This window comes from Eleutherodactylus coqui, chromosome 9 (assembly GCF_035609145.1).
Source record: "Eleutherodactylus coqui strain aEleCoq1 chromosome 9, aEleCoq1.hap1, whole genome shotgun sequence".
NCBI classification, from domain to species: Eukaryota; Metazoa; Chordata; class Amphibia; order Anura; family Eleutherodactylidae; genus Eleutherodactylus; species Eleutherodactylus coqui.
In genome coordinates, this window is record NC_089845.1 from 177,072,080 (window position 1) to 177,085,600 (window position 13,521).

Sequence of the window (13,521 nt, forward strand, 5' to 3'; positions counted from 1 at the left end):
AGACTAAGGACAGTCTAGGGCAAATTAGGGAAAGAATAGGGAGAAAATGCAAGGGATAGAACATTGTGATGTCTGTGCCCGGCTTATCACCTCCAATCCCGGTGGGGGGCTGTGAGTGCACCATGAAGCTTTTTGTTTTGATTTGGGCAAGATGGAGTGAAGTAGGGCTGCAGGAGAGCCGACCTTAGGCTTTCGGGTTATGTTAATATATATCGTGTATGTCATGTATATTGGTTATTGTATGTTTTATATGTATATATTCACGTTCTGGGTGGTAGTTAGGTTGGGTGGGGGGTTGGGGGGGGGAGTGGTTTCACGCCTTGAGCCGTAGCCTGGCACGTCCCGAACATTGAACTCTGGGCACGGACTGGTGGAGCGGGCATGGCCCCCAGGCTGCGGCAGGCAGAGTGTTGTACAGTTTATATATATTAAAAAAAACAAAAAACCCTGGTGTGGCTTGGCACGTCCTGAACTTTAGAACTCTGGGCACGGACTGATGGAGCAGGCATGGCCCCCGAGCTGCACTGGGGACCCAAAAAAAAAAAAAAAAAAATTTTTTTGAAAAACTATTTCTTTAGTTATTTTTGTATGCCGGTTGGCTTGGTCTTTATTTTCATATTTAGTTAATTATTGGTATATATATATATATATGTTATGTTTACGTTATTGCCTAATTTTGTTTATGATGGGGTTTCAGTGCGGTACGGCTGGACCTGGAGCTTTAGTTTTAGTTTTATCTTCTGGATAGCTGGATGCTCTTCTTTTAGGTATATTGTGTTTTGTTTTGAGTGTGTGTGCGAGGGTGCGGCAGGGGGGAGGGGAGTCCAGACACGGGGTTTCTTTTGTTTGTGGACCATGGACTCTGGGTGAAGGGCCTTATCTCTGCATACGGTTGTATTATTATTATTTACTATTGTTACAGTTTGCTTTTATTGTTATGTTTTATACTTTTATAATAAAAGATCTACAGGATGTAACTCAGGAGCAGTACAGGATAAGTAATATATGTACACAGTGACTCCACCAGCAGAATAGTGAGTGCAGCTCTGGAGTATAATACAGGATGTAACTCAGGATCAGTACAGGATAAGTAATGTATGAACACAGTGACTCCACCAGCAGAATAGTGAGTACTGCTCTGGGGTATAATACAGGATGTAACTCAGGGTCAGTACAGGATAAGTAATGTATGTACACAGTGACTCCACCAGCAGAATAGTGAGTGCAGCTCTGGGGTATAATACAGGATGTAACTCAGGATCAGTACAGGATAAGTAATGTATGAACACAGTGACTCCACCAGCAGAATAGTGAGTGCAGCTCTGGGGTATAATACAGGATGTAACTCAGGAGCAGTACAGGATAAGTAATGTATGTACACAGTGACTCCACCAGCAGAATAGTGAGTGCAGCTCTGGGGTATAATACAGGATGTAACTCAGGATCAGTACAGGGTAAGTAATGTATGTACACAGTGACTCCACCAGCAGAATAGTGAGTGCAGCTCTGGAGTATAATACAGGATGTAACTCAGGAGCAGTACAGGATAAGTAATGTATGTACACAGTGACTCCACCAGCAGAATAGTGAGTGCAGCTCTGGGGTATAATACAGGATGTAACTCAGGAGCAGTACAGGATAAGTAATGTATGTACACAGTGACTCCACCAGCAGAATAGTGAGTGCAGCTCTGGAGTATAATACAGGATGTAACTCAGGGTCAGTACAGGATAAGTAATGTATGTACACAGTGACTCCACCAGCAGAAAAGTGAGTGCAGCTCTGGGGTATAATACAGGATGTAACTCAGGATCAGTACAGGATAAGTAATGTATGTACACAGTGACTCCACCAGCAGAATAGTGAGCGCAGCTCTGGAGTAAGGTTGTGTTCTGAAGAGCTCTGCAGGATCCAGGGTGTGGTCTGCTTCCCAGGTGGAGACCTTGTTGAGAGCCCAGGAACAGTGCACGTTTCTGGGCTTTGTTTGTTATGCAGTCCCGCACCTCCTCCCTCCGATCTCGGTCGGAGGGAGGGAGGACAGTGATGGCCGCAACGACCTCCGCAGTGGCATCGGTGGCTTCTGCAGCTCCAAGATGTTCCGCAGCAGCAGCGGTAAAATATAAGAAGCCAAGGACTGCAGGTGAGCCAGAGAAAAGGACGGTTCTAAGTCGTGGCAGCGGTGACACGGGCTCCAGTCGCAGGCGCAGTAACGCGGGCCAGTCCATCAGTGCGGCTGCATCCGACAGCGCAGGCAGCGAGATGGTGACGCGGAGCCAGGCCCGGAGGAAGGCAGGTAAGCCACAGAAGCTGGCAAAGCCGGAAAAGTGGAGTGATAGACCAGAGGGAGAGTCTGTAGTAGAGCTGGCCTCCTGGCTGGCAAGAAGCATGGCCGAGTATGAGACTGCAGGAAAGCAGATGGTTATGCAGATGGAAAAACTGCGGTCTGCCAGGCTGCAAAGAGACCAGGCCACCTCTAAAGGCAAAAAGGCGGAAGTCTCTAAAGTGATACAGAAGTGCAAAGAATGCATTTAAGTGTGGAAAGATGTGAGAGAGCGGATCTTGGAGGAGAGCGGTCCCTTTAAAGAAAAGATCATGAACGATGATCGGTTTGCAAAGATGGCTGCAGGATGCAGTAACTCGCAGCAGACCGATCAGTCCAGTGATCGCGACGACAGCTCGGATGAGGACGACTACGAGGATGTACAGGAGAGTCTGGGGGAGCAGCCTGCGTGTTCGGCTGAACAAGCCCTAACCCAAGGCAGCACTACAAGCACCAGCAATCTCCAGCCAGAGCAGATTGGGCTACCAACAACCTCTGAGGAGTCTGATCTGGAGGAAGGAAATCATAAGGTGGTGGCTTTGGTGTCGCAACCGCTGGAATCCCCTCCTCATATGGGGAGTCTTCATTTTGGCAAAGACATTCCCAAAGTGGACACAAAAATAAAGGATAAAAAAGGAAAACAAAGGAAGCCCCAGGAAAAATTTGTCTATGTGACGGGGGGCGCTGGTCCGGCTGCAAAGCCAAAAAGAGGCACCTCCGACCTGGGACCCTGTGGTAAAGATGAGAAGGCTGAAGGCTATGGCGGTGATGGTGCCAGTAAGGCCAGTGATGCGGAGGGAGCAGCGGGATCAGCATCTGAGGTCTCCCGTGTGACAGGTCAGTCTGCGGGGGTCTCTCGGTCCCAGGCACCCAGTGATGCGGAGGGAGCAGCGGGAGCAGCATCTGAGGTCTCCTGTGTGACAGCTCGGTCTGCGGGGGTCTCTCGGTCCCAGGCACCCAGTGATGCGGAGGGAGCAGCGGGATCAGCATCTGAGGTCACCTGTGTGACAGCTCGGTCTGCGGGGGTCTCTCGGTCCCAGGCACCCAGTGATGCGGAGGGAGCAGCGGGATCAGCATCTGAGGTCACCTGTGTGACAGGTTGGTCTGCGGGGGTCTCTCAGTCCCAGGCACCCAGTGATGCGGAGGGGGCTATGGGATCAGCATCTGAGGTCTCATGTGTGACAGGTCGGTCTGCAGGGGTCTCTCGGTCCCAGGCACCCAGTGATGTGGAGGCTTCTGGCAAAGATAAAAAGAAAGGCAAAAGCAAAACTAAAAACATCTCTGCTATAACACAGAGTGCTGGCCGTTGGGGGAACATTGCGGTAGTTGCAGCTGCACAAGCTGGGCCAGCAATGTTGCCCCCTAGGTCTGCTAAGGCCCGCTTGGACCCTGGTCCTGACCAAAAATCTGGTCCGGATGGTGAGAGTGCGTGCGAGAGAGGCACTGTTGTTAATGGGAAGATTCCCAGTTCAGCCCAGGTCTCTGATACTACTAAGAGCCCAGAGACCCAGGGAGCTCTTGGCGCCCCTAATATAGGGGCACCTGCTGCACAAGCAGGTACAGTTTGTTCAGGGGGTCAGGAAGTGTTACAGGTTCCAGTCGCCCCTCCAGCGGCGACAGCACCTGGTAGGAGTTATGCCAGTGTCGCCGCTGGAGGGAGTGGGTCCTCCTTGTCTCCAGGCTCTAGGGAGGGCGTTTTGCAACAGCGCCTCTTGGAGGCTCTACGGAAAGGGGAGAGTTCAATTACAGTTGGAGGAAGAGAGGTGGACCTATCTCTCTGGAAAGAGAGACATGGCTTGGGTGCCTTCCGAGAGCAAAGGGGGGAGACCGTATTGTCCCTACCAACACCCGGGCAGGACGCAGGTCGTAGGAATGTGGTCCGTCTTCGTTGGAGAGGCAATGATGCATGTCCTCCAAGGGGGAAAGTAGTGGAGCTCCTCCTGAAGATGGGCTTCAGGGCGGTTGACATCTTTGCCCTGAACCATCCCTTCGGCACGTCTGAGTTTGACATCAGCTTTGTTCGCCCAGAGGGTCTAGAACTTTTCTGGGGGAACTACGAGCTGATGAAAAACGAGCCCGGCTGGCGAGACTTTGCCATCCAGGTGGTGTCTCGCCAGAACGATATCAAGAAAGTGACCGTTTTGACTCGTAACGAGTCACTTTCTTGCTTTGACATCATGACGTGGCTCAGTAGGTACGGAGAGGTGACGGAGATGCCCAAAAAGAACAGGGATGAGCACGGCATATGGTCCGGGGCCTGGACGTTCATGGTCAAGCTGAAGCGTTCAGGAAACTCAGTGGCACACATACCATCTGCGGCCTTCCTCGGCAGGGATCGTATCTTGGCCTTTTACCAGGGGCAGCCGAAAGTTCTGCCACAGGTGCGGCGACCTCTCACACTTGAGCGCTGCTTGTAAGATCTTGAAGTGCGCTCTGTGTGGGGGTTTGGGTCATCTTGCCGCCTCCTGTACAGAGATTAGGTGTAACCTGTGTGGTGATCTCGGTCACCCATTTAGCCGCTGTCCACGCTCCTTTGCCAATGCGGTCTCTGCCCCTACGGATGGGGGTCATGAGGTGGCCTCCGGGGGTGAGGGGACCAGCAGAGGTGGGGGAGCTCAGGAGCCAGGGAAGAACTGGGAAAAGACGGCTGCTCAGCAGAGGCATCAGGACAAGCGCAGACGGAGCAGGGAGCTGACAGGAGCGCCCACAGCAGGTGGGTCGATGGTGGCCCCTGTTCCAGAAGCAAATCTCGCGGCTGAGGCTTTGAGGGACAGCGAGTTAGATGAAGAGGACAGGAGGATCCAGAGTGAGGAGACCAACTCTGCAGATTCCTCCCACTATGAAAGTGTGGATGAGGAAGGCAAGAGGTGGTTAGAAAAAAGGCGTAAGCTACGTGCCACGAGGAGGAAGCGAAGGGGGGATTCAAGATCTTCTCCCACCCCGGGCCAAGTACTGGAAGGGGAAGCCTGCTCACCTCCAGTTGGACACTCCAATAGGTTCCGAGCCCTTCAAGACATCTCTTCCTCCTCTGAGGGGGAAGGAAAGGGCAAGGTTCCTGGGGCAAAGAAAGGGTCAACAGGGGGCGCTGAGTCTCCTCCTCGTGGAGGCATAGTTCCTACAGGGGAGGAGGCGACTCTAGAGCCTGGAAACAAGGACGATGGGGTCGGGGGATCCCTTGCTATGGACACATCTATGTCCAAAAAAAGAAGCAAGGGACTTTCCTCTGACCCCGAGGAAGCGGGTGTGAGGAAGAAAGCCATCTAATTTAATCACTCATGATGGCGGCACCCACTCCGCTGACTCTGGCATCAATTAACGTTGCCAGCATTAAGTCGGATACGGCTAGATTTGCGGCCTTTGATTTTCTCAGCCGAGTTGAAGCCGACATTTTATTTTTGCAGGAGACCAGGCTGTCCGATTTGGCAGCCATACATAAGGCAAAAAGGGAGTGGAGGTCAGGCCCTTCCTACTGGTCTCTTGCGGCCGAGCCGTATAGCGGAGTGGCGGTACTTTTTACCGCAGCGGTTGAATGCCGACGAGTTATTGAATTAGAAATGGGAAGGTGCCTGATCTTAGATGTCCTCATGAAGGGACAAGAATTAAGACTTGTCAACATCTACGGTCCCCAGTCAAAAAAGGACAGGAAGAGTCTCTTTATGAGGATCAAGCCCTACCTTTTTACCAGCCGCCAAGTTGTCTTTGGAGGTGACTTTAATGCAGTCACGAGAGCCTGCGATAGGGGAGGCTCTGGAGACAGGCGGTTGACTTTTGACAGCGTCGCACTTAATAGCATAGCTAGCGAAGCTCGCCTGGTGGATGTCCACATCCGGCACACCCCAGGCCACGAGGGATTCACCTTTTATAGAGGTATGAGTAGGTCTAGAATAGACAGGTTTTATTTGAAGGAGGAAGCCATCTCTTCACCAGTGTCCATTGTTGAGGTGGAATTCTCCGACCACTGTCTAATTTTGTTTTCTCTGAATGTTGCAGAGACCCCCTGGATGGGCAGAGGTTTTTGGAGACTGAATTCATCACTCCTGCAGGAAGCAGAGATAAGACAGTCCTTTGAGGATTTTCTGCAGAGCCAGGTACCATTACTGGATCTCTGTAGCAGTAAGTCAGAGTGGTGGGAGATGTTCAAGAGGAGGGCGGCAAGGTTCTTCCGAGAGCTCTCCAACCTCAGATGCCTGGACAGGTACCGCCTGTACAACGGCCTGAGGAGGAAACTCGAACATCTCGTTTCGACTGGAGGTAGCCGCGAGGAGATCTCCAGAGTGAAATCTTTGCTCAAGAAATGCCAGTACGATAGACACGCATGCTTGGTTTTTGAGAGGGATTTCGGGAAGTACCGCTCGCCCGACCCTTACAGAAACTGTAGGATGTCAGTGAATAGTAAAATGGTCACTGGACTGATTGACAGTACGGGGTCCCTGAATCGATCCAGATCAGGGATTCTGGAGGTCGTCAGATCCTACTACTCGCAATTCTTGGGAAAGAGGGATCTAGATTCGGAAGTGATGTCGGCTTTCCTGGCTGAAACTGTCCCTGAGCCGGGAGTAGACACCTCTCTTGATGTTTTGACAGAAGAGATCAGAGAAGAGGAAGTTAGACTGGCGATTGATGGGCTCCGGCTCAAAAAATCGCCAGGACTGGATGGACTAACCTCCGAGTATTATAAGACCTTCAAGGACCTCTTGAGTCCCCTCTTGACGGAGGTATTAAATGAGTGTCTTTCCTCGGGCACTCTGCCAAAGTCAATGAGGAGGTCAGCTTTGATCCTTCTGTCAAAGGGTAAAGACTCGAGCCGTATTGAGAACTGGCGTCCCATAGCGCTTCTCAATACGGACAGGAAGGTTCTGGCAAAAGTGCTGTTTAAATCGGTTGGTCAAGTTTGCACCCCGGCTCCTCTCGGGGACCCAGCATTGACTCTGTTCCAGGCCGTAGCACCTTTAGCGCTGTTCTCGGTGTCCGAGAGGCAGTGGAGCAGGGTAGGGCTGGTCACTGGGAGGGGTACTTGCTGTCCTTGGATCAGGCCAGAGCGTTTGATCGGGTTAATCATGAGTACCTCTGGTCAGTCCTTCTGAGATACGGCCTGCCAGTGGGGTTTGTTGATTGGCTGTGAACATTGTATGCAGGGGCTGAGACTTTCCCGCTGGTGAACAGTTGGCTGGGCCGCCCTTTCGAGGTGGGGTCCGGTGTCCGTCAGGGCTGTCCTCTAAGTCCCCTGTTGTATGTGTTTGCGATAGATCCCTTCCTCAGGAGGGTTGATCGTGGACCTATAGCAGGGGTCGAGATGGACCGGGCAGTGCCGGAGGCTACCCTGAGGGCACTGGCATACGCCGATGTTGTCACGCTCTTCGTATCCTCAAGGGAGGAGGCGGAGTTTGTGGTGTCGGAGGTGGATGGCTACTCAGAGGCATCTGGGTCCAGGGTCAACTGGGATAAGTGTGAAAGTCTCTGGTTAGGAAGGGGGGATCCTGTGTTTGATCTCCCGGACACTCTTCCGGTGCCCCAGACTTCAGCAAAAGTTCTTGGCATCAAATTTGGCCAGGGGGATTACCCCATGCAAAATTGGGTAGACAGGCTAGACGGTGCCACTCACAAGGTTAATCAGTGGAAGGGTTGGTCTTTAACCCTTCGGGAAAGAGTTAGCCTGATCAAAACATACCTGCTCCCTTTATTCATCTACCTGGGCAGCGTATGCATTTTGCCAGAGCCTCTCTGGACCCGGGTCTACAACCTGTTCTTCGTAATGTTGTGGGGGAACAGGTTGAACCTGATCAGGAGAGATGTTACATACCGCACGAGGAGACTAGGGGGGTTATCTATGGTCAACCCCGTGGTGTTTCTTGTAGACACCTTTTTTAAGATCAACATAGGCAACCTCTGGCAAGAGAGGGCTCCTCCGTGGGTCTACTCCTGCCGGGGATGGTTTCGGCCCTTCTTCCAGGAATGGGAGACAGGAGGGCGAGTGAAGGACCTTCGCACGCAGCATGGATATCTCCCGGCTTACGCTACCTTGGTTCTGAAGGTGATACGCCGGTGGGGTCTGGGGATGTGGGAGATCAGGACTCTGACGAGGAGGCTCCTCGACGAAAGAGTCCTATTGACCCATTTCCAGAAGCCCCTGGCGCTCAAGGACTGCCCAAGTCGGGACCTGGAGGGAGGGTTACGTTTACTGAATTCAACCCGGGTCCCCTTGAAGTTTTGGGACTTGGCTTGGCGCTGCTTTCATGGGAGACTGTATGTAAGGGGTAACTTGAAGAGCAGGCCTCTGATTGACAGGGGTTGCCCCCGTCAGGAGTGCAGCGACGTGCTGGAAAGCATGGAGCATTTCCTGCTTCAGTGCCCCTTTAATACAGAGGTATACCAACGGGTAGGGGTCTCCATAGGCTGGCCTCAGCTGGCACACCTCTCCTATGCGGAGTGGGCTTATGGAGCCTTCAGAGACCTTGGTGGCAGGGACCGCTGCACTTTATTCCTAGTTAGCCTAGTGGTCAGGTTCCACATCTGGAGTGCACGGTGTCTAATCTCGATGGAGCTGAAAGTCCTCCCCGTGGATACGGTATGTAGGAACATCCTGGGTGACCTGGTGAAGGTACGTTCTTTGGAGTATGAGAGGCTGGGTACATCTAAGGCTTCTCTCCTGTGGAGAGGGCTTGTATTTCGTTAGGGACAGTCTTTTCTTAATTTACTAGGGGCAGAGTAGGGAGAGAATAGGGACAGGATAGTGAGAGACAGTTTTCTATGAAGGGTCATAAGGACAGTCTAGGGCAAATTAGGGGAAGAATAGGGAGACCTTTTTAAAAAAAAAAGAAGGGAAAGGGCATTGCCGTGTATGTGCCTGGTTTATCATCTCCAATCCCGGTGGGGGGCTGTGAGTGCACCATGAAGCCTTTTGTTTTGGTTTGGGCAAAATGAAAAGAAGTAGGGCTGCAGGTGAGCCGACCTTAGGCTTTCGGGTTGTATGAATATTGTATAGTATGTATATTGGTGTATGTCGGTGTATAGTTTATTATGGTTTTGTATATATTGTATATATTCACATTTTGGGTGGTAGGTAGGTTGGGTGGGGAGTTGGGGGGAGTCGGGTTCACGCCTTGAGCCATAGCCTGGCACGTCCCAAACAAACTCTGGGCACGGACTGGTGGAGTGGGCATGGCCCCCAGGCTGCGGCAGGGAAAAGTGTGGTATAACGTATATTTATAAAAAAAACAAACAAAAAAACCCCCTGGTGTGGCTTGGCACGTCCTGAACTTTGAACTCTGGGCACGGACTGGTGGAGCAGGCATGGCCCCCAAGCTGCACTGGGGACCCAAAAAAAAAAAAAAAAAGAAGAAAAATTTGTTTGGTTATATGTCGGTTGGCTCAGTCTTTATGTTAGGATGGTTTGGTTATATGCCGGTTGGCTCAGTCTCTATGTTAGGATGGTTTGGTTATATGCCGGTTGGCTCAGTCTTTATGTTAGGATGGTTTGGTTATATGCCGGTTGGCTCAGTCTTTATGTTAGAATGGTTTGGTTATATGCCGGTTGGCTCAGTCTTTATGTTAGAATGGTTTGGTTATATGCCGGTTGGCTCAGTCTTTATGTCAGTATGGTTTGGTTATATGCCGGTTGGCTCAGTCTTTATGTTAGGATGGTTTGGTTATATGCCGGTTGGCTCAGTCTTTATGTTAGGATGGTTTGGTTATATGCCGGTTGGCTCAGTCTCTATGTTAGGATGGTTTGGTTATATGCCGGTTGGCTCAGTCTTTATGTTAGAATGGTTTGGTTATATGCCGGTTGGCTCAGTCTTTATGTTAGGATGGTTTGGTTATATGCCGGTTGGCTCAGTCTTTATGTTAGGATGGTTTGGTTATATGCCGGTTGGCTCAGTCTTTATGTTAGGATGGTTTGGTTATATGCCGGTTGGCTCAGTCTTTATGTTAGGATGGTTTGGTTATATGCCGGTTGGCTCAGTCTTTATGTTAGGATGGTTTGGTTATATGCCGGTTGGCTCAGTCTTTATGTTAGAATGGTTTGGTTATATGCCGGTTGGCTCAGTCTTTATGTTAGAATGGTTTGGTTATATGCCGGTTGGCTCAGTCTTTATGTTAGGATGGTTTGGTTATATGCCGGTTGGCTCAGTCTTTAAGTTAGGATGGTTTGGTTATATGCCGGTTGGCTCAGTCTTTATGTTAGGATGGTTTGGTTATATGCCGGTTGGCTCAGTCTTTATGTTAGGATGGTTTGGTTATATGCCGGTTGGCTCAGTCTTTATGTTAGAATGGTTTGGTTATATGCCGGTTGGCTCAGTCTTTATGTTAGGATGGTTTGGTTATATGCCGGTTGGCTCAGTCTTTATGTTAGGATGGTTTGGTTATATGCCGGTTGGCTCAGTCTTTATGTTAGGATGGTTTGGTTATATGCCGGTTGGCTCAGTCTTTATGTTAGAATGGTTTGGTTATATGCCGGTTGGCTCAGTCTTTATGTTAGGATGGTTTGGTTATATGCCGGTTGGCTCAGTCTTTATGTTAGAATGGTTTGGTTATATGCCGGTTGGCTCAGTCTTTATGTTAGGATGGTTTGGTTATATGCCGGTTGGCTCAGTCTTTATGTTAGGATGGTTTGGTTATATGCCGGTTGGCTCAGTCTTTATGTTAGGATGGTTTGGTTATATGCCGGTTGGCTCAGTCTTTATGTTAGTATGGTTTGGTTATATGCCGGTTGGCTCAGTCTCTATGTTAGTATGGTTTGGTTATATGCCGGTTGGCTCAGTCTCTATGTTAGGATGGTTTGGTTATATGCCGGTTGGCTCAGTCTTTATGTTAGGATGGCTTGGTTATATGCCGGTTGGCTCAGTCTTTATGTTAGAATGGTTTGGTTATATGCCGGTTGGCTCAGTCTTTATGTTAGGATGGTTTGGTTATATGCCGGTTGGCTCAGTCTTTATGTTAGGATGGTTTGGTTATATGCCGGTTGGCTCAGTCTTTATGTTAGGATGGTTTGGTTATATGCCGGTTGGCTCAGTCTTTATGTTAGAATGGTTTGGTTATATGCCGGTTGGCTCAGTCTCTATGTTAGTATGGTTTGGTTATATGCCGGTTGGCTCAGTCTTTATGTTAGGATGGTTTGGTTATATGCCGGTTGGCTCAGTCTTTATGTTAGGATGGTTTGGTTATATGCCGGTTGGCTCAGTCTTATGTTAGGATGGTTTGGTTATATGCCGGTTGGCTCAGTCTTTATGTTAGGATGGTTTGGTTATATGCCGGTTGGCTCAGTCTTTATGTTAGGATGGTTTGGTTATATGCCGGTTGGCTCAGTCTTTATGTTGGTTTGGTTATATGCCGGTTGGCTCAGTCTCTATGTTAGGATGGTTTGGTTATATGCCGGTTGGCTCAGTCTTTATGTTGGTTTGGTTAGTTATTTCTGTTATTGTTTAACGCTATTTCGTTTTATTTCTGTGGTTTCAGGGGGTTCGGCTGGACCTGTAGTTCTAGGTTTCTGTAGTGATACGCTCTTTTAAGTATTTTTGTTATATATTGAGTATGAGTGGCTGTGTGAGTGTACAGCGGGGGAGGGGGAATGGGTATAAAGTGACTTTTCTTTTGTTGATGGGTCATGGACCAGAGGGGAAGGGCCTCATCTTGTTGTATACAGTTGTGTTATTGTTCATGTTTGGTTGTGTTTTATACTTTTCTAATAAAAGATCTACAGGATGTAACTCAGGAGCAGTACAGGATAAGTAATGTATGTACACAGTGACTCCACCAGCAGAATAGTGAGTGCAGCTCTGGAGTATAATACAGGATGTAACTCAGGATCAGTACTGGATAAGTAATGTATGTACACAGTGACTCCACCAGCAGAATAGTGAGTGCAGCTCTGGAGTATAATACAGGATGTAACTCAGGATCAGTACAGGATAAGTAATGTATGTACACAGTGACTCCACCAGCAGAATAGTGAGTGCAGCTCTGGGGTATAATACAGGATGTAACTCAGGATCAGTGCAGGATAAGTAATGTATGTACACAGTGACTCCACCAGCAGAATAGTGAGTGCAGCTCTGGGGTATAATACAGGATGCAACTCAGGATCAGTACAGGATAAGTAATGTATGTACACAGTGACTCCACCAGCAGAATAGTGAGTGCAGCTCTGGAGTATAATACAGGATGTAACTCAGGATCAGTACAGGATAAGTAATGTATCTACAGAGTGACTCCACCAGCAGAATAGTGAGTGCAGCTCTGGGGTATAATACAGGATGTAACTCAGGAGCAGTACAGGATAAGTAATGTATGTACACAGTGACTCCACCAGCAGAATAGTGAGTGCAGCTCTGGGGTATAATACAGGATGCAACTCAGGATCAGTACAGGATAAGTAATGTATGTACACAGTGACTCCACCAGCAGAATAGTGAGTGCAGCTCTGGAGTATAATACAGGATGTAACTCAGGATCAGTACAGGATAAGTAATGTATGTACAGAGTGACTCCACCAGCAGAATAGTGAGTGCAGCTCTGGGGTATAATACAGGATGTAACTCAGGAGCAGTACAGGATAAGTAATGTATGTACACAGTGACTCCACCAGCAGAATAGTGAGTGCAGCTCTGGGGTATAATACAGGATGTAACTCAGGAGCAGTACAGGATAAGTAATGTATGTACACAGTGACTCCACCAGCAGAATAGTGAGTGCAGCTCTGGGGTATAATACAGGATGTAACTCAGGAGCAGTACAGGATAAGTAATGTATGTACACAGTGACTCCACCAGCAGAATAGTGAGTGCAGCTCTGGAGTATAATACAGGATGTAACTCAGGATCAGTACAGGATAAGTAATGTATGTACATAGTGACCCCACCAGCAGAATAGTGAGTGCAGCTCTGGAGGATCAGTACAGGGTAAATAATGTATGTATACAGTTACTCCACCAGCAGAATAGTGAGTGCAACTCTGGAGAATAATACAGGATGTAACTCAGGATCAGTACAGGATAAGTAATGTATGTGTACAGTGACTCCACCAGCAGAATAGTGAGTGCAGCTCTGGAGTATAATACAGGATGTAACTCAGGAGCAGTACAGGATAAGTAATGTATGTACACAGTGACTCCACCAGCAGAATAGTGAGTGCAGCTCTGGAGTAGGTGTGTGCTGGTGAAGCTCTGCAAGTTCCAGGGTGTGGTCAGAGAAGGAGGTTTTGCTGAG

At 49.2% G+C, this 13,521-nt stretch overlaps 1 protein-coding gene across 1 annotated transcript in view; it reads right to left on the bottom strand.

Annotated features, from left to right (window-relative positions):
- The window catches only part of MTSS1 (MTSS I-BAR domain containing 1), a 320,701-nt gene that overhangs the window by 17,592 nt on the left and 289,588 nt on the right, over positions 1-13,521 (bottom strand). Inside the window, exon 10 of the mRNA XM_066578922.1 lies at positions 2,004-2,451. Coding sequence (XP_066435019.1) covers positions 2,004-2,451 — 448 coding nt within the window. The remainder of the gene's footprint in view (positions 1-2,003; positions 2,452-13,521) is intronic.